Source organism: Larus michahellis, chromosome 3, assembly GCF_964199755.1.
Source record: "Larus michahellis chromosome 3, bLarMic1.1, whole genome shotgun sequence".
NCBI lineage: Eukaryota > Metazoa > Chordata > Aves > Charadriiformes > Laridae > Larus > Larus michahellis.
In genome coordinates this window covers 41,165,855-41,188,665 of record NC_133898.1, presented here as the reverse complement: position 1 = coordinate 41,188,665, position 22,811 = coordinate 41,165,855, and the positions used below count along the sequence as shown (strand labels likewise).

General features: G+C 38.2%; 1 protein-coding gene across 2 annotated transcripts in view; it reads right to left on the bottom strand.

Annotated features, from left to right (window-relative positions):
• Positions 1-202: 202 nt before the first annotated feature.
• RMDN2 (regulator of microtubule dynamics 2) overlaps positions 203-22,811 on the bottom strand; it is a 48,097-nt gene continuing 25,488 nt past the window's right edge. For both annotated transcript variants that reach the window (XM_074579886.1, XM_074579887.1), the window contains 5 exons: positions 21,863-21,940; positions 12,844-12,942; positions 11,066-11,119; positions 10,897-10,977; positions 203-406 (listed from right to left, as the gene is read on the bottom strand). In XM_074579886.1, coding sequence (XP_074435987.1) covers positions 353-406; positions 10,897-10,977; positions 11,066-11,119; positions 12,844-12,942; positions 21,863-21,940 — 366 coding nt within the window. In that variant the 3' untranslated portion in view covers positions 203-352. The remainder of the gene's footprint in view (positions 407-10,896; positions 10,978-11,065; positions 11,120-12,843; positions 12,943-21,862; positions 21,941-22,811) is intronic.

The window sequence follows — 22,811 nt, the reverse complement described above, 5'->3', positions numbered from 1 at the left end:
GGCATCACATACTAGTTGATTAATCTTTCAAAGAGTGAGATTTATACATTTTGCATTCTAACACTCAGTATGTCCATTGCCAGCAGTGGACTTCATGCTCAGAGAATCAGACTCACAGTGTCAGCAATCTAAAATTAAACCTCAGTACAAGATTATAAGTAGTCAAAAATGAATGCACCATTTTCATATCATAATTGCCAGATGCTTAAAGGCCATGATCCAAGCCAACCAAAATCAATGACAGTTTTCCCATTGACTTAGCTGGAATTTACCCGCAGTTCCCAGTCACTAGAGAGTCTCATTTAAGTTTTGAAATTCCATCACAGCGTGAAGAGTTAAAAAGTGCGTAGTATCACAGCCTCAGTGTGAGAAGTAAAGCCTCCAGCTCTTTCTGGGCCTCTTTGTCCTGAAAGAGAGAGACAATCATGCATCAACTTAGAGAGGATAAATCCCTTCGTTTGCCTAATACATGCCTATCCGCATTTCTTTACTAACAACAGACATAACACACAACTGCAACAGCCACAGAATGTACGAGACTGTGTAGTAAGTTAATTTATCAGTGATTGCAAAAATAAAGTTTGAAGTGAAAACAAGAGCCAGATGGCAGCCCTCCCTTTACAGCTCTGTTAAAGCACTTAACATGTTAGCCACAAATAGCCTTTCTCAGCAGACCAGTAAGCCTTTCAGCTTAGGCCACAACTTTTATTGGTGTACTCTGCATAAAGTACTGCCTTGCCTTACACTTTACATAAGCTTGCAATCCGACCGTGTGCAGTTTTTCTAAAGAGATTTCCATGATGTTTGCTAATGATTTATTACGCAATTAACAAGAAAACATGGGGAAATGTAATTAATGACATAGGTTAGATTGTGGTTTCAGTGCATACAGCCATACCTACCTGCAATAACCACCATGGACTGCCTACACCCTCAGGATCTTCCAGACTGGTGTTGATGGGCTCTGCCTACACTATTGGGCTCATAGCAGAGTGGAGCCAATGGGGGAGCAAGAGGCAAGTAATCTGCTATTCTCAGAGCCAACACTATATTCTACCTCCTAGGACAGAAGGGAAAGGCTCCTTTTAGACTGATATGTAAGTGCACAGTTTGCATGGGGCATTAAACCAAACCCAGCCCAGAGACTCTTTCACAGGTAAACAGTGACGTACCTTTTGGCCATTCCATGTATAATCTGTTTGTAAAGGGGTACATCCATACGAACATGTAACCACAGTACAAAAACTCCATTATTCTACTTATTTTTTAAATGTCTTCTAGATACAATCCACTTGCTTTACTTGCCATTGCAAAACGCGCCTTGATTTAAAACCACATTTCTAAAAAGTCAGCACCTCAAACCTGCACGCTGGTAAGGGCATAAACACCCAATACATGCAGCCACGTGTGCTTAGCAGTGCAAGCCAAAAGCACTTGCACATCACAAATTTTGCGCAAGTATTTCTAATGACAGAGGCCAGTATTTCTTTCCCACATAATGCCACAGGCAATCCTGAAAGAAAATACTGTAGACAGACAGTGAAGTAATCACTGAATTTCAGGATCACTTCATTATCCAATCAACCAAAGAGCTGGAACAAAATGCAGAACATTTTAAAATACATTTTATGGGTGAAGAAATTCCTGCTTCTCTTTATTTTGGTTAGTTGTCTATAATGTCACGGAGGAATAGAGAAGAATATTGAGATGATAGAAACCATATGCCAGACATGTCAAACTACGTTATATTATTGGTCTGGATTAAGGCATTAATACATTAGCTGGACAATTCTCTTGGAGTCACTGCCTTGCTCCCACTGGCAACAATAGGCTAAACTATCTGCCTAATCATTTATCAGAGGCCTTAAAAGGCACACACTGCAAAGCCAGGAAGCTCTTGCCAAAATACTCTAACAGAAGGAAATGTCAAACTGAATTCAGCACCCCTTAAACTCCATGTCACTACAGGCTGCCTGGAGCACTAGCCCATGGCTTGCAATAAAAATTGGAAAACTCAACATTTGTATCAAAATGTTGATTAGTTCAGGGAAAATACACTTTTCTGTACTGACTGTGGGCAACTTGTGAAAATGATTCTAAATCCCAGTAAACAAAACAGTAAAAAAACCAGATATTGTCCCGTGCTATGAAAATGAAAAAGGTTTCCTTCTATCCAGTCCTACTCTTTCCACACTTTTCTAGGCCAAAAATAACAAAGATGCAGGATTTCTCTTATCTGAATGGTGTTCACCTTTTCATGGGTTGATGAGATTCTTTACTCACTTTGCAGGGTATCACATTTTAAAAATATATCTCCAAACAACTTTGTGAAATTGTCTCTCTCCTTAGAAGCAAAGGATTATATTGGGTAATGAGCTTTAATGAGTTGAAAAGGTCCCAAAAATATTGGGCAACCTTTCCTGAATCTTCCTCTGGGCTGAGGAAAAAGAATGAAACAAACTCATGATTATTCTAAGAATTCACTGGAGAACAAACTGCAAACATGCAAAGCATCCTACCTTTGGGTTGCCAGTTCTAAACAAGACTACATCAGTAAAAGCAGGAATTATTACTGTTGCAAACTACTTAACCAGCTGCGTTCATTGAGCCAGCAGCTTCCAGTCAATAATAAGAACTCAGACGGCAAAAGCATTTAAAAAAATCCATAATGGCATTAAAAACAAAGCTGAGAATGGCCAGTGAAGGGAACTATTATGTCAACTTTGGATAGAGCTCTTCCAGAAAAAGAGGTGTGTCCCACTAAAAGGAGAGAGAAGCCACAACTCCGTTCAGTGTATCCGTCTCCAGATTTAAGGATGAAAACTTCATCGATGCCCAAAGTTTCACTGTTAATGGGAAGGGAAAGTCTTAAATCCTGTATTTGACCAATTCTCTTCCTCATCGATTTCTGGGTCTGTGGCTTTCTAAAAATGAACAATCAGGTTGGCTTTTTTTTTTTTTTTAAAGACATGCAGGCTCTGATCTCCCTTCAGAGTGTGGCAGGGAGAGGAAGAGGTGCAAGTCATAGAAGGAATGCAATAGATTTGCGTCAGTCCCATTTGTTCACCCTGAGGCTTATTTCAGTGCTGACTGAATGCACAGCCATTTTCAACCTTGACTTTCTACTGTCAAGGCTTACATTTATTAAACACTTCTCATATCATTTTCAGAGTTGAATATGAGTTCAAAATGTTCTGCAAACTGCTACACAAAAGGTATTAAAATTACAGGGTCAGTGACTGTATTTTCCCCTCTTCCGATTTAGTTGCTTTGCTTTTATGTTTCACCATCCACAGGGGATATGCACAGGAAAAAAAGACCTGGGGGGCTGGGGACTGAACAAGGGAAGAGAGAGAGTTGAAAACAAGAGCAAGAGCTGGTGGGAAAAAGGGAATGTTGGCTTAACTGGAGGCAGTCCCCATTTTGACAGTTAATTTCTGCTCAAAAAAATTTACTGATAAATATATGTCCACACAGACATACACATATAAATGGGCATGTAAAAATTAAATGGCAATTAAAGCAGAGACAGAAAGATAATGATTTTACCTTCCGTCTCTGCTAATTATTTCCTTATGCACTAAACACATTCGACCCAGGCACTGCACATGTGTGCACTTGACAAAGTCCCAACTGTCAACAGAAAATGATACAACCCCATGACCACAGCCAAAATGGTTACACCAGCCAACTATAACATAGTTGTGTGCAACCACTGCCAAATCCCAAGCTGACATGCATCCTGTAGGGTTTCATTGAAGTCAGCGGGGCTGCATGGCATAATAAATGAGCTGGGCTGCAAGGGTGGTCCGAAGCTGCACTCTGATACGCAGTAACAGCAATGAGGTGCTGAGAGCCACCCCGGCTTTCGGTTACAGCTGTATCGTTCCTTTGCAGCTCCGGGAGAAATCCTGGACTGTAACAGAAGAGACTCCCAAACATGCACAAGGATCGTTAATTAGACAGTAATAGCTCTTGTGCAAAACATAAATCACATCAAGCTATAATGCTGTCCGTTCTCAGTTTCATGATAGACTCTCACAGATGGTGTGACTGTAGTAGGCGTTAATTTCAATACAATTGTATAATACTGGTTTTCCCCTTAGATATTTCAATAAACCAATGCAATCATACGCTTGCAACCTTCTGTATGACTGCTGTATGTCACAAGTTAGGGCGTTTTATGTTCTTTCATGTTTTTAGTATCTTTCTCTGGGGATGAACCATGACTTCTCAAGGCTTTTAGGATCAAGGCAAGCACAGCTTTAAAAAATGTAGCTGACAATAATTCCATATTTTATGCTTATACTTCAAGTAGAGGGAAAAACACCCTTTCACACACAGAAGACTGTGAATGAGCAGTTCAGCCAGTTCGAGGACTGCTGTTGAAAAATTTCAAAATGGCAGAATTCAATTTAGAATAATTAATAGTTGTGCAAATCTGGTTTTCTTTTACTATTACACACAATGCAGAGCTTTTGGTGTTCAAATCTCTTCCTGTCCAGCTGCCGCCCCAGCACAGCGGGACCCACAGCCCTTCTTTCTGTGCAGTCATCACTGAAACAACTCAAACACGATCATGCCCAGTTACAGCCCCTTCAGAAAGATGCCTGTTGAGTTTCTCCTTCACCCTGTATATTGACTCTGAGACTATATATTTCAAACTACTGGAAGCCTGACTTCTCCCCAGTCACTCCACAAAAATAGGAAACCCGTTGTGAACCTCTTCATCCTGCAGTGCACCACCATCTCCGTGAATACTTCTCCCACTCACCTCCTCATCGTCAGCATGCCAGCAGAAGAGATACACTCCATCCATTGATCAGTCTTGCCACACTAAGCACTATGCTAAAACTGTGTTACCATTGACAGGATGTTGAAATGAATACTTTGTGATAGGCTAGTCAATTTAATCGTAAGTATAATAAGCTCAGTATTCATCAGGATAGACTTTATCCTTAAGTATGAAACTACTACACTATAAAAAATATCTTCATCATTTTTGGAATCCTTTTTGGAGGGGGAGAAAGAATAAGCAGACAATGCAAACAAACCTTTTGGCAAGAACTTCAAAAGCATGCAGACAGCAAATCAGTCTGATAACAAACATTGAGAAAAAAATAGACTGTATTCTCTGAAGTGCAAAATAATGTAAAATATAGGAGGTCTCAAATTCTTTTAGCAGCTCTTTTACAAATGTCTCATTTTTACAAGCATTTTACAGTTTGAAATCTGATCTCGTCATAATGAGTTTTTAAACAGCCCATTCCCTGAGCTTGAAGCACTCATATTCGATGTGAATAGAATCACTAATTAAGGAACAGATTTTTAAAGTATATTCAAAAGATACTTTAATTTTGGGTTTGTGGTAGCTATCAGGAAATTCTTGTTCAACTCCACAAACAGTATTAGCAGGAAAACATTAGCCTAGAATTCAAAATGAACACAAATCTGAATAATTCCATTATTTTGTAATTGAAACACCATGGACTTTTGCTTGGCATTTGGAGAACAAATGTACATAAGATCTAAAGGAAAGAATATCCTCTGAAAACAATGACATTTTTTATTAAGCTGATGATGTTGAGAAAACAAAGTATTCTGTTTGATGAGAAAACAAAAACATTTTTCATAAGGTTAATCCAAATTATTCACATAGTTTTGATGGGTAGTTTTTTCACAAACAAGTCATAATTTGTACCCTTCACTTTAAAAGCAAAAGTAAATTACTTTTTCTTCTTCAAAATCCTACTTAGGCCAAATTACCACAGCAGCTTCAAACGAGATCTCTTGGAAATATCACAGCAAGGTCTGCTACATATGACCAATCTATGGTGGCTGGAGGAGGCATTTAATGGAAAATCTGCTGAGGAAAATTCAAGATATACAAATGGTCTGTTGTAACAGAAACAACTGATGTGTGCTGAAGTTTATACTCTGTCCTCTCTTCCATCCCTCTGTAACTCCCACTCTTTTCCTTACAGACAATATTAAAAATGTAAATTAATGACCGGGGAGATCACTTACAGCGATGTAAAAAAAAATGTAAGAAAAATCTTACGGGTATGATTTCTCCTCAGCAGCTGCATTCTTGTGTAAACATTCAGCCATTGTTCCTGCCCATTATTACATTTACCTCCTCCTCCGCATGGGTTTTTCTAAAGTCTCAAGTGTCACTGAGGCCAAAGGCAGAGTCTTTAACAAGTCTCCGCTTCCTGCCATTCTACACCTGTAAGAAGTGAATGCCATAATAATCAATTTCTCTAATACCTAAGTCTCTCTCACTTGTTAATTTCAACTCCGAATTGCCTTCACTCGTAATTGCTGGGAAGGAAGGAATGTTTTGGAAATTAAATTAATTTTTAAAATAAGATTTTTTTTTTAAATACCAATAATTTTGTAAAATACATTCTCAGTTTCAGGGAAGTTTTTATCTGCATTTAAGTAAGACTTTCAGCAACTCTCAGTGCAAATAGGTTTGCTTTGCATTCTATGCGCTTTGCTATCTTTGGCTTTTCCAAGACTACATTTTTTGTAATACAACTGCTGCTTTTTAGATTCATTTTTAAAAAGCGAAATTTTAATCTCCTTCTCTCCTAGGCTGTTAAACCCTTTGCGATGAGCTTACTGGTCCTACAAGCACACAGTTCACTCTCACACCCATGCTCATCTCCAGATACAACAAAAAATAATTTCTTTCCTATTATACTTTATAATCCTAAATTGAGACTTCAATTTTCTACAAGTTCCAGCCTTGAAAATACCCAACAATCTTCATTATAAACAAGAAATCAGTCTTATTTCCCTTACACGCAAAGCGCTATGTGTTTAATTAAGCACACACCCTCACCCACTCATTTTGTCTTTCTATATGCAAAACAAATGCTCATGTTTTCACGTTTAAACTAGATTTTTCTCCCCAAATTAAAAAAAGTGATTTCTTTTTTTTCCTCCATCACAGTAGTCCACCACATCTGGTTTCAACAGCCCTTCATGTAGTCACACTCACCAAGGCTTTGAGCGCACTACAAAGTAATGAGTCTCAGTAAGGGTAATGCAACATCTCATAGATAAACAGAGCAGCTGTCACGCACTTTACAATAACTCACAGCAGCCCTGAACATCAGGATCTCTCTTTTACTGAAGGGGTGAATGTTTCCCAGGACCCTGAGGTTATCCACCTGGACAGCAACCAGAGAAAAGCAGGACAATTTAATGTCCCATGCACCTCCAGCAGTGAAGTACCACTCTACAGTATGACAGTATTTATGGCCAAGGAAGGACTGTGTGATTCATTGGAGGTTTTTGTTTAGAGTAGAGAGGATAAAGAGAAAAGTCTCTAAAGTAGTACTGTAACATCAGTTTCGTTTTCCAGATGTAACTTCCACCAAAACGCCTGTATTATTTTAAAATACAAAAATGCATAGACTGATAAGTTAAAAATGTGCCAAACCATTTTTAAAAACTGGTATTAGGACTTACAGGAGTCATTCAATCAGAACTTGTCTCTTCTTCTACTGTTCCTTTCATATCCTTTTTTAGGTTCGTAATAGGGTTGGAAACTGGCCATGTGTTCGGTTTTGGGTTTTTTTTGTTTGTTTGTTTGTTTTTGTTTTTTTGGTTTTTTGTTGATTTTTTTTTTCCTTAACAAGAATTACCTCTGTTTGCAAGCCCCTCTACCCCTTGAATTAAAAACATATTCTGTAAGTGGTAGAACAGATGCAGAGAAGGGATATTTGGATGTGATACAACGTTGAAGACAAAAATCATCTCACTTAACTTGAAATGTTACATGAAATTAATCCTAAACAAAGTGTAGAAGAAGTGCCCTGAGTTAGACCAGCTGAGAATTTGACCTAAGGATTAAAATGAGCTATGGGCTATTTTACTGACGCCGGGAACCTCTGGTTCCCACTGAAGTCACTGGAAACTATGGATGCTCAGAGGCAATAAAAAGTAAACCATTGTCTACTATTAGTTTTTATACTTATACTGCACAATGATTTGTATCATGAAATACTATACGTTTCCTCAATGTGGCACCTTTCCAGCAACTTTGTCTCTCAGTCTGCTCCCGATTTTATGCCTTTATACATATACATGTTTCTCAGTGGAAGCCAACGTTTAAAAACAATAAAGGAATTCCCTTGTCCGAAGAAACAGAAAAAACTCACATGAGAAACTATGATTACACTTGGGAATGATGAGTTTCACATGACTGTGACAACATACCATGCTGCTGTGACAACATACCATGCTGCTGACAACCTTGAGATCCTGTGCTGTGTGGCAAGCTGAAAGAAATCCTCCGACCGCTGCTGACCTGCGTTTTCTATTTCAGACCATGAACCCCGTCTTTTACAGTGCTAGAGTCAATTCAGGCACTTTATCAGCATTCGTTTATTACCGTCTCCCCAACGTCTCTTTAGTCTTATATTAAAGTCTCTTCCCTCCCCTAAACTAACCTGACTAAATGTTATTCCTATGTACAGCTCCAAGCCCTGAATCACTTCAGTTCCAACATGTTCCCCCCAAAAATCAGTAACAGTCTTTCTCTAACACAATAACCAAAACAACATGTAATATTCTAATTCAGATGGGACTTGAGGTAACAGCATCATCAGAGTTTGTGTTCCAGATCTCCATTTTATAGTAATTCTTTTCAGTGTGTACTTGGTTTTACCTTGTGCTGATTGCTTTTTTTTTTTAAATTGAATTACACATTAATGCCCCAATGCCATATTTTCCTGGACTTTTTTTCTAACCTTAACTCAAAACACATCACAAGTAAACAAGACAAAGCAGACAAATCTGTGATATCTATAGAATTAGTCAAACCAGAAGAGGACAAATCATCTTGTCCTTTTCAGATGGACAAAAGATTTTTGGGGCCCATTTGCCACTCTTCGTTCTGTTCACAAACCAGGATCATTCTTATCCTCATCACCACCCTTCTTGCCAGAATACACACACCCTACCTCACGGTCCCCCCTCCTTCTCAGGCCTGCCGGTACTTCAGAAATGTGGTGGGACATTCCTTTTACCAAGGACTAACCCCCTCCAGGTGGCCCAGGACATACTGAACTCCAGTTCACATTTAGACTCATGACACTGGACTTCAGAGGCAGGATTCACCTCTCATTAACGGCACAGTCTAGGAGCAAGGTGTCTCAGGTATACATCTTATGTGTATCTTCGCATCTAGTCTCTCTCTGCTATCAGGGGACAGAGAGAGGCAGGATGAGGCACCTGGATGCATCTATCTCTCTCCACCGAGTGTAGATGGAGCCTCAGAAACTACCTTTGGTCACCAAAATTTTGTCCAGCTATTATTATCAAACATGAATCCCAATCTATGCTATCTCTATACTTTTTCAAGGAGTCTTTACGAATATGTTGAATGACTTCCAGTTTACTAAACACCAATAGTCTTCTGCCCACCAGAAGTTTCTGTGATATATGTTTGTTTGCAATTTTACCACATAGCTTCAGAGTTCATTGCAAGATTACCTGGCCTGCAGTAAGTTGAAAACAGGAAAAACAAAAAATTCACCAGCATACTCAGTGCAGATATATAAAAAAACAGTCTGAGCTCAAGCAATTTCAGTTGTATGCTCTCTCCCTTACACCATTGGTCCTACCTTTTATGCAAAGATGTAAGGTACCAAATAACAGATCTTTTATAGCAGTCTTTCTTGTGTTCTGTAATAGGTAAGCTGAAGGTACATTTCAACAGTAAGTAAAGAATAAAGCAGCGTGAAGAGATTAATAATGTCATATCTATATCAATACATATTTAAAGAAACACTGAACTTAAGCAATGATTGCTTAATTTATGATTGGTACATACTATAGCTTGGGCCAAAAATAAAGGCCACCCAGGAGCAGCTGCTGGTGAGGCATGCAGTGGTCTTTCTTCCCAGCAGGAACACTTCACATAAACATGTTAGTGCTCCACACACAGCATTTATTGTCAATCAAGTTACAGAGTTATTTAATGGTCTTTTTCCTTAACTTCAAAGAATTAAATGGGATAGGGCCAATTCGTCTCTCGAATCACCTCTCTCTCTCACTACCACATCTGCTGTGCTCAAAGGGGGTCCCTTAGGCTGACAAAGCTCAGGTTTGAACTTGTCACGCTCTAGGATGGTAAGACATTTCCAGTCATAGGTCGGTAATTATGGAACTTGCTTCTACATGAGATCAGACAGAGTGAACCTTCTTGCCATGACTTGGTTTATATTTGAGAAATTAAATCACTTAAAATCTCTCAAATATCTGTAGAAATCTTGTGTCCACATACTAAAAATACTCTAAAGGGCCTAAAAAAGAATTTAATAATCTCTTAGAATAAACTATTCTCCAGCAGATGTAACCGGAAGAACTACGCCTCCTTAACTGCACTGTGGTTGAAGGCAAAGGCAATCTTGAATAACTCATCTACCTCTGCTATAGTTAACACACTGCCCTGGAAGCCTTGACGAGAGCACAAACCAGAGACATTCAAGAGCAGAGACAGAGACTGTGGGACAAAAATCCAGAATGCTTTCAACAGAGAAAAAGTAGGTCTGGGTCAAAATTTCAGCACAGCTAGAGCGACACACTGAACAGCTTATGCTTAAGATACTCTAATGAAATGGCTTGAATTACAAAGAGTGCAATTCAATTTCTGACAGCCTCTGACACAGACAAGTCCCTGACAGTTCCCCAAACAAAGATTTTTTTAAAGCTGTTCATACAGACAACTGTAATGAACCAATCTATAGCGGAGGAAAAAGGAAAGTTCTGTGTTCAGAGGAAAAAGTGATACATTATGTTATTAATGACAATGCAATAGCGGGTGCCAAAGACAAGACAGTGGTCACAAGAGAACAAATTATCACTTTCAATACCCACCTCATTAGTAACTGAGAGAACTGACAGTGCAGAATCACAGTACTTCAGTGCATTGTTTTTCTGGCCAAGATCTTTATAGCACTGAGAAGAAAAAACATTTTGTTTCCAATCAGACCAGTGTAAGGATACCAGAGTCTACAAATCATTATTTTTAGAAGACCTTGGTTACCTTTGCCAAATACACATAATTATATTTGGAATATCCTGGATGCATTTCTTCTGCCTAGATAAAAAACGGGAAAGAAAATAGACATAAAACTTGTGTGATGAGATTTACGTGGTCTGCATAACATTTTTAGTAATGCACTAAGCTTCCTCAAATATCAGACTGAATCATCCCTACTGTGTACACCACAATCTGTTTAGCACTTGAACAAAAACCCTCAAGAAAACAAGAAAACCCAAAACTGAAACACTAAACCAGGCACATGAGGTGCTGCTGATATTGAACACATAAAAGTGTTCTGTACTGCTTCCTCTCCTCTCTCCCTAAGTGCTTTGTAAAGGTATCAGATCATTCTATAAAATATCTATTGGATTCATTCACTTACATAATGCATTGGAAGACACTGCTCTCTTTAGATTATTAATATTTATTTCCTAATCCAAGAAATAAACAAGGAAACAACCATTCACACTTTGTGAAATGGGTAATGAACTGTATTCATCAACTTTATAATTACTTTTCTTTCATAGACCCATGTCTTCTAACTCTGAGTTCACCTTTCTTTTCTCATTACTATCTTCTGAAAAGTTCAGGTCATTAAAAAAGTTCAAGGTTGTCTTCCTTTTAAGAAAGCTTGAAAGATGAGTAAAAACCTTACCAATTATCTACTAACCAAAAAGCAGCTTTAAGCAACAAACAGCTTTTGGGAGAGAAAAACTACATTAGTGAGATTTATAGTAGCTGTATCCTTGGACCAAAACAATGCTGCTTTCACCACAACTATGTATTATCAAACAATTGAAAAAGAAACCCAAACAGTTGTCTTTTAGTCAGTAATTTAATTTTTGTTGCAGAAGATGACTTAAAACCACAGTTACGCTGCAGCACACCATGAAATGACCTGAAGCTAAAGTGAGCATTTAAAATTATTTCTACCACCTTTGGAGTTTGACCTTATAGATAAAATACCTTAAACTGGGAAGATGGTCATGTATTGTATTGTCCAAAACCCAGGATATCATTCCATCTTTAAATAGACTAAGAACACAGAAAACGAGCACTTTTGATAGTGAAAAAAATATGTTTGTCCAATTCCTTTGAGAAACTGTCTGAAAGTAATTGTAATGATGCACGTTTATGCTTTGAATTCAGTCAAGTGAAAAACTTGCATTTTTCAGCTCCAGAAGTAGAAACGATTCACAAAAGAGACACTGAAAGACAGGTTTATTTTATTCATGTGGTGTTTTCTCATAACTGTGCATTCAAGTAGAATGCCCAGGAACACAGACCTATATGACAGAGCTTTTTTCTACTTCACTACAAAGGTAATTTCATCTCCACAAACAAGAAAGGCTTCTACTGAAATTCAATGAAAAGACCTGCAGATTAGAAAAAGACAACTGCCACAGTGTCAGAGTTTTCCTTGCCTATGTTAACCATCTTGCAGAAACAGACAAATGATCAGTTATCGCTATGGCTAATTTGTTTCAATGGCATATATATCCATCTCACATTAAATCCAATAACCATTAACCATGGCAAGTCATTGAAGAATCCCCTAAAACTAAAGAAAAAGAAGGAAGATGCTAGCAACTCATCTCCAAACTCATTTTAAAATAGAAAAGAAAAAAATATTTTAGTAGAGAGCTCTGTGGAATTTAGGAAAGCCCTGGATTTGTAGCTACTGGACATAATCCGTTGAGCAGACACCTTGACAACAGTCACATATAGCAGCAGCACATATAAACAGTCACACAGAAAAATTCTTGGCTATGACTTACCTTAAGGAAATTCTGCAATGCTTCTTCTACTGTTGAAGTTGGTGGAGTCCCAAAGAGAGCAGCAGCTACTTTCTTTTCGATCCAAGACAACTGAGCTACCTATAATAATAAAATAAATAAATAAGTCTTCAGGGTTGCTTCTCAGTTTTGAAGTACATACTGTCCTGTGCCGCTGTACTACTTATACAACCTATTTTGCAAAAGAACAGGTAAAGGAATGTTTTATACTGTTGTTTTGCCAGCTCAAGTCTTTTGGATTTTAGATTCTGTTAACAGGAAGACATACACATTAAGAAATATATAATAGAACACCAACTTTACTGATATGAGATTATTCCAACGTACAAAGCTTAAAGTACATAAGACCTTGCCATTTTTCAAAAGCTAATGCTAAAAACAGTGCTTTAAACCTGATAAGGTTTTCATGAGACAGCTTAGCGTGATAGTTCATGTACTTGACTATTTTTCAGTATTATGAAAAGCTGTTGCTACAGTCAAAATGTGAGTGCTTTTGGTGCTTGTAAAACAAGTTCATTTATTACACACAAGCTGGTAACAGCCACTGTTAAGAAATAGGCTTAATTTTTTCCTCTTCAAATCTGACAAATAACACTTGCCAAAGACCTTCTCATTTCAGGAAGATGGCCTGCTACAAAGGACTTCAGGGAACTGTTATATTGCCAAACAATGTGCATAAATTCTTCCCTTATGTATACTGACACCTGACAGAAACTGCTGTGGTTACTGCCATAAGGTATGTGGCTCCATTACATAACCTGGCAAAATACACCTAACATCTCTAAAGAAGGATAGAGTCGCTAAGAAATGCAATGCGAGACTGGAGCCTGTTTAAATGGAGAAGTGAAGCCACCCTCCTTTGGAAATTTCTACTACATCTGTGAAGAAGGGACTTTATTCCTTCTCATCAGTATTTGAACTACAGCACTGATGGCTCCTGTCACAGAGTACAGCTGAGTTTAAAAATCATAAAAAACAAGGTTCTGTGTTTTCCTAGCAATTTCTGGCCTGATCTATGCAGAGGCAACACAGAGGAGAGATACACACAGGCAAAGAAAGACAGCCTCTCATTGGAGACCTGGAGGTGGCATATGAGTCACATAGGGACATCTCTTTTTCAGAGGGACCTGCAATTCAAATAAGAGTTGAGCCTTGAACTCAAGTCTGTCCTAATGCTGTAAAAATTGAAATGCTTTGGGTAGTTCTAGATTATTCCCACCTCATTCCCTGGTTTCCCAATCTCTTCAGGGCTATTGCTGCTCTCCCCACCTTCTCCAGCTAAATCCAGCAACTATCCAGCAGATGTCAGTTAACTACGGTAAAATATAATAATCCATCCACACATAACTATCCACAACCATCAACCACAATGCTTCTCTTTTGAACAGACATCAGGCTCCATGTATTTCTTACTGCAAACTGCCCTAAAAATATCATTGCAAAGAGTAAATACAGGCCTGCACGCAACAGGAAAACGCATAGGACCATGTTTTCCCATCTGGCCCCAATGACTCTCGCTACATAAGAGAAACATTGTTTGGAGACAGAAGGCATCCTGGTCAAGTCTTGCTGGTTGTTCATCAGCATCCAATGCCTTACTTGTTAAATGCCATCAGTAAGTCTTTCACTAAACCCAGTAAAAATTATATTCCAGAGAAAAAAAAAATAAGGAAATAAAGCTTTTTTTTCATTCTCTCTCTCTCTCTCACACACACATCCCCCCCCACTCTTGAAGACTCTTGTAAAGAAATAAAGTGGGTTTTTTTACAAAAGCTCTCCAGGAATCCCAGTTCTTACTCATTTAAGCAACAAGATGTTTTCTCTCTCTACACTGCAGTGCTTTCATACTGTGTCACAAACTGCAGCATGCTGGTTAAAACTTCAAATTGTAGGTATGTATATAATTCCTTCACACGCTTCATTTCTCTATCTGCTCTCTAGTTTCTGAGATATATAAAGAGGGATATTAAAAGGATTTTTGCAAAAGTATTGTTTTCTTCACACCAGTCTACTGCTGCAGTGTTCCATATTCTTTTGGAAGGGGAGGTGTCAGTGTGTCTATATTTCTAGGTCCATCACATCAAGATAGAGGTAGCTCACAGCGGAAGAAGAGAGGGGAAAAAAAATAAAGGGAATGTATACACTGACACTGTTCTCCGCAAGACCACAACACACCTTGGAGATATACATACACTGCACGGATACAATTACCACACACAGGTGCCTGCTGTTATGCAACACTGAGGAAACAAAATAGCAGTTTTTCCATGTGGAGTTATAATTACCTTTTGAAAACACAAGTTCTTCCTGGCAGTTGTTTTATTTTCTTAAAAGATTTAATCAGAACTGATTCACTGAGGTTTTAGTCCTTATTTTGTCTGGCTTGGGTGCTGCTCTGCACTATTCCAAGTTAAAAAAGCACAAACATATACACACTTGGCCATTTTTATATTACAAATCCCACTAACCCCACTAATCCCACAATGTTTAAAAGTTAAATGTGTTTATGCACAATAGTGAGTTTTCTTTAATGTGCACTGGATGCAGCATTGTACTTTGTGACTATTACACAGATAGTCTGAGAGTTCTGTAGCATTTTGAGCAGTCAGACTTACATACAACTGGCTTGACAAATTCATTGCAGCTAACTCTAGCCATCCATAACTTAAATGCCTGGTTTATGCGAGTTGCCCAGGTTCCTTGCATAGTCAATAGAGGGAGGCATTTCCATTAGGCAATTCCTCTTCACCTACGTTAGCCTGGGACAAACACTCCTCTCTTTCTCACCTTTCCTTCCTTCAACTGAAAAAGGAGCACAGACAATTATACCTTGTGGATGGCTAAAGGCAGGTGAGGTGAATCCCATCACAACAGCTTAACCATGCCTCACCTCAGCCAGCCTGCACCCCCCCTATGACTGAGGTGGGACAAATGGAAAAGATCTCTTTTATGCAAGACACAAAATTGTGTGCTGGAGCAATAGTGATGAACAGGAAATTATACCCTTCCCATAAACGGGCACAAGCACAGTCTTTAATTTGAAATAACTGTATTAGAGTAAATCTTATGCCATGTTCAGTGAAAAGGAAACATCATTCCTACTATACCAACTTACTTTATTAAACATTCTCTGTGTGTGAGCAAGCACAGGCAACAGAAATCCTGAGGTAGCATGATCTGGTGTAGTGCAAATTTGACATCTACAGTCAAGATTATTCTAAATAGTGCAAAGCATATATGGAGGTCCATAAAAAATCAAGTACAAAGAGACTGTAACTGTCATCAGCTTCAGCGGAACCATGATTTCACTTAATACATGTTCCAAGAAAGGTATAGGAAGGCAGAAAGTAATAAGAAAAACAGCTCTGCAGCAAGTAATAGCAACAACAACAACAAAGTCAGAAAAACAACAAAAAAATTGAAGAATTAATATTGCCCTTGCCCTACAGATGATTTCCAAACCTTAAATAAGTTTTGGTTTTTTAGGTCTCCCAAGCCCTGATGTCAGTCCCCCCAGCAACCTGAAAATTCACAAGCGCAGTGCAAGGAACACTGTGTTTACACAGAATATCAGTTTTTAATGTATTAGGTCACTCAAGGAACACCACTCCCCAGCTGCCATACATGAGCAGAGCTAGTTCCATTCGCTCAGGAGCAAAAACCAAGGGCCTGAGGGACCATCAGCCAGCTCCTGAACTTTCCTAGGGCTGGAGGGGAGTGGGTCACCATGACTGCCTGGCCTCTGCCACAGAGAGGAAGCCACTCTTCAGTATCCCAAAGCAAACAGAGATGCTCATCTCAAACAATCTCTCCTACAGATTTGTCAAACAGCAAGCTCTCATCCATTTATTCTACCCAAATCTCTACCAACACCAGAGATGGAAGAATGCCACCCTAGAGTTAAACTGCAGCTGACTGTAAAGTTCGTACCCAGCATGCTCCTATCAGGCCTCCTGTTCCTCTAAAGACCAAGGCAGAAAATGTGGTTCTCCCCAAAATACTGGGGAAAGGGATTTCCTCACATCCCTTTCTCTTCCTTAGCCTAGGATAAGCAAAAATCACACGTGAACTAACACACTGGCTGGAGTTTGGTTTTTTGTTTTTGTTTTTGTCTTCTGTTTGTTTTTGATGAGATGCAAACCCTGCCCATTGACAGCTCTTTTCAAATTCCAGAATGTTGGTACCAAGGAAACTAACCCACTTGGATTGAAAATTCAGCCAGGATTGACTGGCAGCCCTGAGGGATTTCCTCCTCCAATGTTTCCTTGCTAATAGCTCCCTGAAGACAGATCACACAATTGTCTTCCATAAAGGAAAATCATTCCATTGATCCACCTTCAGTAAAATATTAATGGCACCTACATAAATATCCCCAGAGAGTTTCTTTTTCTTTTTTATTACAATATATTAATGTAAAATTGTATTAAAAATTTTTTGCAATGTTTTGACTTCTGGAAAAGATTAAGTAACTGGACAGCAGTTTTAAAATACTGGCTTCCAGCACAAATATTCTCTTTCTTGCCAGCTGAGGAACCAGGACACTCTGCACAGGCATTTAGGCATTTATCCAACTTGAATTCCCTGGGCTTTTCACTTTCCAGTAAGGGAAGCAGACTTAAAGAGCACACAGACAAAGGAACTGGGTCAATTTGTTCCCTGATGTAACCCAAACAGATATTGGGGTACACCAGAGATGAATCCAACACATGGCATGTAACCTGCAAAAAGAAAATCCCGAGAGATCTAATTTTTAACACCCCACTGGTATTTACCAGAGGCTTTGATCCAGTTTCACAAGTATATGTTAACTGTTCTGTGTCAGTCCTGTAGTGGCAAGTAGCCATATGTCTTAACTAGATATTTTAAAAGCTATATTTTTAAAAGCTATTCATTTTAAAAGCTATTATATACACTAAAGCAACCCACAAACACAACAATTCCCTGCTCATTGCATGGGTGTTGGACGAGATGACCTTTAAAGATCCCTTCCAACACAAACCATTGTATGATTGTATGATTACAAAGGATTATCAGATAATGCGTCCAAAACTGTAAGAAAGGAAAACTATTTCCTATACACCATGCACCACAGATCAATTCACTTCCAATAAATATTCCTTGCTGAGCAAAGTAGTTTTCACTTTCCCTTAACAAAAACAAAGCTGAAACTTGAAAGGCTCTGAACACTGTACTTATTTTAAATCATATGAACCAACCCAAGCACATATTTACAACATTAAACCTTCCCTAAAAGATACCTACTTAACAAAGCCTGCTTTTGTCACAGAAGGCTGAGGAGAAGAAGTTTCATCTACCACCAAAGAAATCTGAAATGAAAGTTATTTCACTGCGGCTGTTTTTCTTTGGAATAGTAACATCTCTTTTACATACTAAACACTGGTTTACTTTGCTTACTAGATATTTTAAAGTATCTTCATTACAATTATATGGTAATCATATTTTCCTAACATTATCACTAAAGCTACCCTGGAAAAAATTACCACTACGTAGAAGTTCATATCAGCTCTCGAAAAAGGAATATTAAAATAACATTTGGTAGGGTTCTGCAGTTATCCATTACTAATGGTGTTCAACTATGTTTGCTCAATGCATAAATAAATCGTTTGGGTTTTTTTTCCCCTCATCACCTCTACAAAACAAAACAAAAAGCATTAGAGCTATACATGACTTCTTGTATATACAGCAGGTCTCACAGGGAAAATTTTGACCATCATGACATCTATGAAATGATTATTGAAAATCTTGCCTAACTGATTGTGATACCAGAAGTAATTTTCTAACAAAGCTGAGATGATACACACATCAGAACAGAATCTACCTCTTTTGTATAGCTCTACTGGCTTTATAATGGTAAGAGAAATAAGAAACAGCAAAAATTGATTTTTAAACAGGGTGGCACACAATCGTCACTGGCTCTGCATCAGAAACAAACCCCCACTGCTGTGAGGCAGTGAAAATCCAGCTCATCCTTCCTGCTGGAAGGTGCTGCGACACTTTGCATCAGCATCAGATCTGGCCCAGCAAGAATAACTGCTGAATAAGAAACTTGGCACTGCCGTACCATTGCTCTTTGCAAAGGACTGTGTTACGCTGAGGAAGGTGAGAAATGGCAGTTTGAGCCAAGTTCTGGCAAAACTCCACAAATCAAATAGCTTTACCACTACAGCATGCAGTCTCTGGATATAGATTTCAGCCTTCAATAAATCTTCACCATTTGCCTCCACTACACTTTTTATCTAAAAGTCTGTTCAACTGACTTGCCATTTGTGAAAATGAACTGGAGACCAGATTTACAACACTCGAAGCACCCCCTTTTACAGTCTCTTATTTTTCCAGTTTGTCAGCTCAAAAAACAGCGCTAGAAGATAGTAATAAGATCCCCCAACATTAAATAGGGAGTTAATAGGAAATGTTTGACTATACTAGGAAGACTTAAGTACATCAGGTTTCCCAAAACTGTTACTAGTGTCTAGAAAGTATCAACACTAGTTAGATTTTTTAAACTAGTAAAAGACTACGTGACTAAAACCAGACAATAAAACCCCTGGAAGCAACACTTATGGACAAATATTGTGGCCAATCCTAACTTGACACCAAAGTCAGCTAGGCTAAATGTGAAAACTAACCTTCTTTCCTCTGTCATCCCTTTTCTTCTTTAATTTCCTCACATTGGATAACACAGCCTTCCCAGCCTCAACCGCAGCTAGACTAAACAGAAAAAACAGAGGGTCTAAGAGGGGCGTTATCACTCCATCTACAGGTAGCAGCACAGAGGAAGAGTGACAAATGTGGTTTTTGAGCACCGTATCACAACCTCTACCCTGAAGAAGTATTTGGAACCAATGCCAGAGCCAACAGTCCACTTTTGGGGTAATTAGCAGAGCATGAAACACCACAGTCTGCAGAATAGGACCAAGTAATTTGCCCCATCTTCCACAAGCTCCTGTGACTATCTACACCACATGCATGGCCAAAACCTGTGTTAGTGCATCAGCACAGAAACCTACTCATACAGTCTGCTAAAACTAATGAGGATATCACCAATTTCACTGGGCTACGATTAAGACCTTGCTTCCATAGGACAGACTCAAAACTAATGTTCCCAAATGATAGCCTCATCCTGCTACTGAAAGTGTGCAAATGCCAGAAAGTTTTCAAGAGCTGACAGCCCCAGCAGTTAACACAAAATGTTATTCAACCCTATACTTGCATTTACTTGTACTACGAAAATAGCCTACCATAGGATATTTGTACTACAAAAACTAAGTGTTTCATGTTATTATTTTGTCGTGGCAGTTACCGAAGACAAGAATTATTTAAAAAAAAATAAAAAAGAGAAATCAATCCTTAAGTATTTCAGTGGCTACATCTGTTTAGGTGGATTGTTTCATTTAATAAAATGCAGATCAGGTCATACTAATGCTAATTTGTGGCTTTAATGTTCAATAAGGAAGTTCTTCATAGATGCTGCAAGTGTGGAACATGAGTTTGTAATGACATAATGCAACACACCATATGTATTACTCAGTCAGAAAGTGGTGATTGTCACTAAAATGAAACGAGTAAGAAAAACAGTGCAATAGGAACAAAGTGAGGTATACTGAGATTACGTGTAAAGTTTCCAAAAGCGATAGCTCAAGTAAGAAATAAGCCATGAAAAACATCTCTGAGTGTTTGACATAAATGGAAGCTGCAGTGAGCTGTTGGACACAGCACAGTGTAAAAGTGCTTAAGGAATCACTGGTCAGAGAGATGCTCTTCAAAGGCAGGACAGCAAGCATACTATAAGACAATCTTCAACAACTCAGTTTTGCATAGCTAATGCTGATATTCAAGAATACAGTGTGATGAAAAGCAAAATTAAAAGCTCTTTGAAAAAGTTGGTGTCATTCCTTATTCAAATCAACTGAGAAAAGGAGTTGCTGAAAGCTCTTTGAAAGTTACATATATGATCTGAAAAAACTACTGAAAGATTGCTTTGCATTAAATCTTATTGCAGATAAAGACAAAAGTCAAAGGCTGCAGCGTATCACAGCGACTTCTCCTTTCCAGTTTGCAGGCACTTTGTAGTGACTGGCATTGGTAGTAGCTGGAGGAAAAAGGCAGGGCTGGAATTCACTGCACATTAGCAGTTATTATTCTGAGAAATGTCCCAGTGATCTTTTATAGCATAGGCTATGCAAGAACATTTTCTTCTGCTGAAAGATTCCACACAGCACTGAAGATGAAGTGATAAGGGTAGCCACCTGAGCCATCAAAGATGAGAGCTTAAGAATAAGACAACTCTCATATTACAAACACAAGCACCATATTTCTAAAAATAAAATAAACTTAATCAACAGCTAAACTTGTAAACCAATTATTTTAATTTTCATATATGAGTATTTATCACTATGTCATTAACACAATATTTAAAAGCACCTCTTGTGTTGGCATAACACAAACTGTATCTCTTGCAAAACTTTTTGGTGAATTATAGACCTTTATGCCTGCATCTTTGTTGTAACATTCTCCTGGAATTTACCAAAACGGTATGGTAGCCTTGCTGCCACAGACATAATCCCATAGCATGTTAAGCGCCTTTAACCTTGGTTACGGATGGAGAATAAAATTAACAAAACGCTAAGGTATCAGCCCAAGGTCACCCAGAAAGTTTGTGGCAGAACAAAGAACTGACACCAACAGGTCACCCCTTCTCCCTTCCAGTATCAGTTACTTTTCATTCGTACATTCAGGTAAGAAACCTGAACACAACAATGAGGGAGATACAAGCACAGCTTACTTAATGTACATGACAGGAATGTTCAACAGTTAACATCACACATGCGGAAGTTAATTCAGGAAATGTAAATGTACCACTTCATTTAGCTCAAAACATCTGCTTCGATAAACACCTACTTTAAGTCCCACTACTTAATTTCAAATACACTATCATTTTTCAGTATACTCAATTCATATATTAGATAAAAAACCAACTTACTGAATAGCACCATCTTCCATTTAGGTAATATAAAAAAGGATCTTGAGGCTTAAGTTCAATTGCTTTGTCTAGGTGTTCCTATTAGAAAGAAAATCAGCGTCACTTTAGATGTCTGCTTGGCAAGTGTGTTTACATTCTAAGTTTGCTGCAAATCGTAAACAAATTCAAAAATTCTCTTCTGCTGCTGTTCTTTTCTAACAACCTAAAAATATTTTAACTAACAAACCCCTTCCTCATGGAGGGAAACCACAAACAAAATTATTTAGCAACTTTGCATACAATGCAAGAAGGCATGCTGTATTTAGAACATGACTAAGCAGCTCTTAAGTTCAATCAAAGACTTCAAGAACTTTCGTCTTAAAAAGACAACAACTTCAATTAAATTAATTTTATTTACAGTTAGTATTAGGAAACTGTCACACACCAGATCAGTGAGAAAGCAACCACTCTCTTTGATAGATCTTACATGCCAGCACCCATCACTGAAGCATAGTCTCTTCCACCTTGGAATGTGACTGCCCCAGTGAAATGGTACGTGACACAACAAATTGTTATTATAACGTGAAATTCAGAAAATAAAATGTTTCTGTTTATAGTGAAACCATAAAACCCAGAAAGTATCTAATGAGGTGCTTCTTCCAAAACCATTTTCATTACAGGTCATGACTATCTTTTCTTCCTCTCTTTAATTTACTAAAGAAAGCTCTAATTGCTCAACCTGAGTTTGGGAAAAAAAAAAAAAGTTATTTCACTCCTAACGACCATTTGCATCTCAAAATAAATTTCACTTCTAAGGTTTCATTTTTTCCCCGCCAGATATCTTTGGTTTTCTAATTAAGCCAGTCACCAAAATATCTGAATTATACAGATCTAAGAGCTTATTATTCTATCATTTTGTCCACAAACTATTCAGATCAGAGCTATGTTTCCATGCTATTCTTTTCTCAAA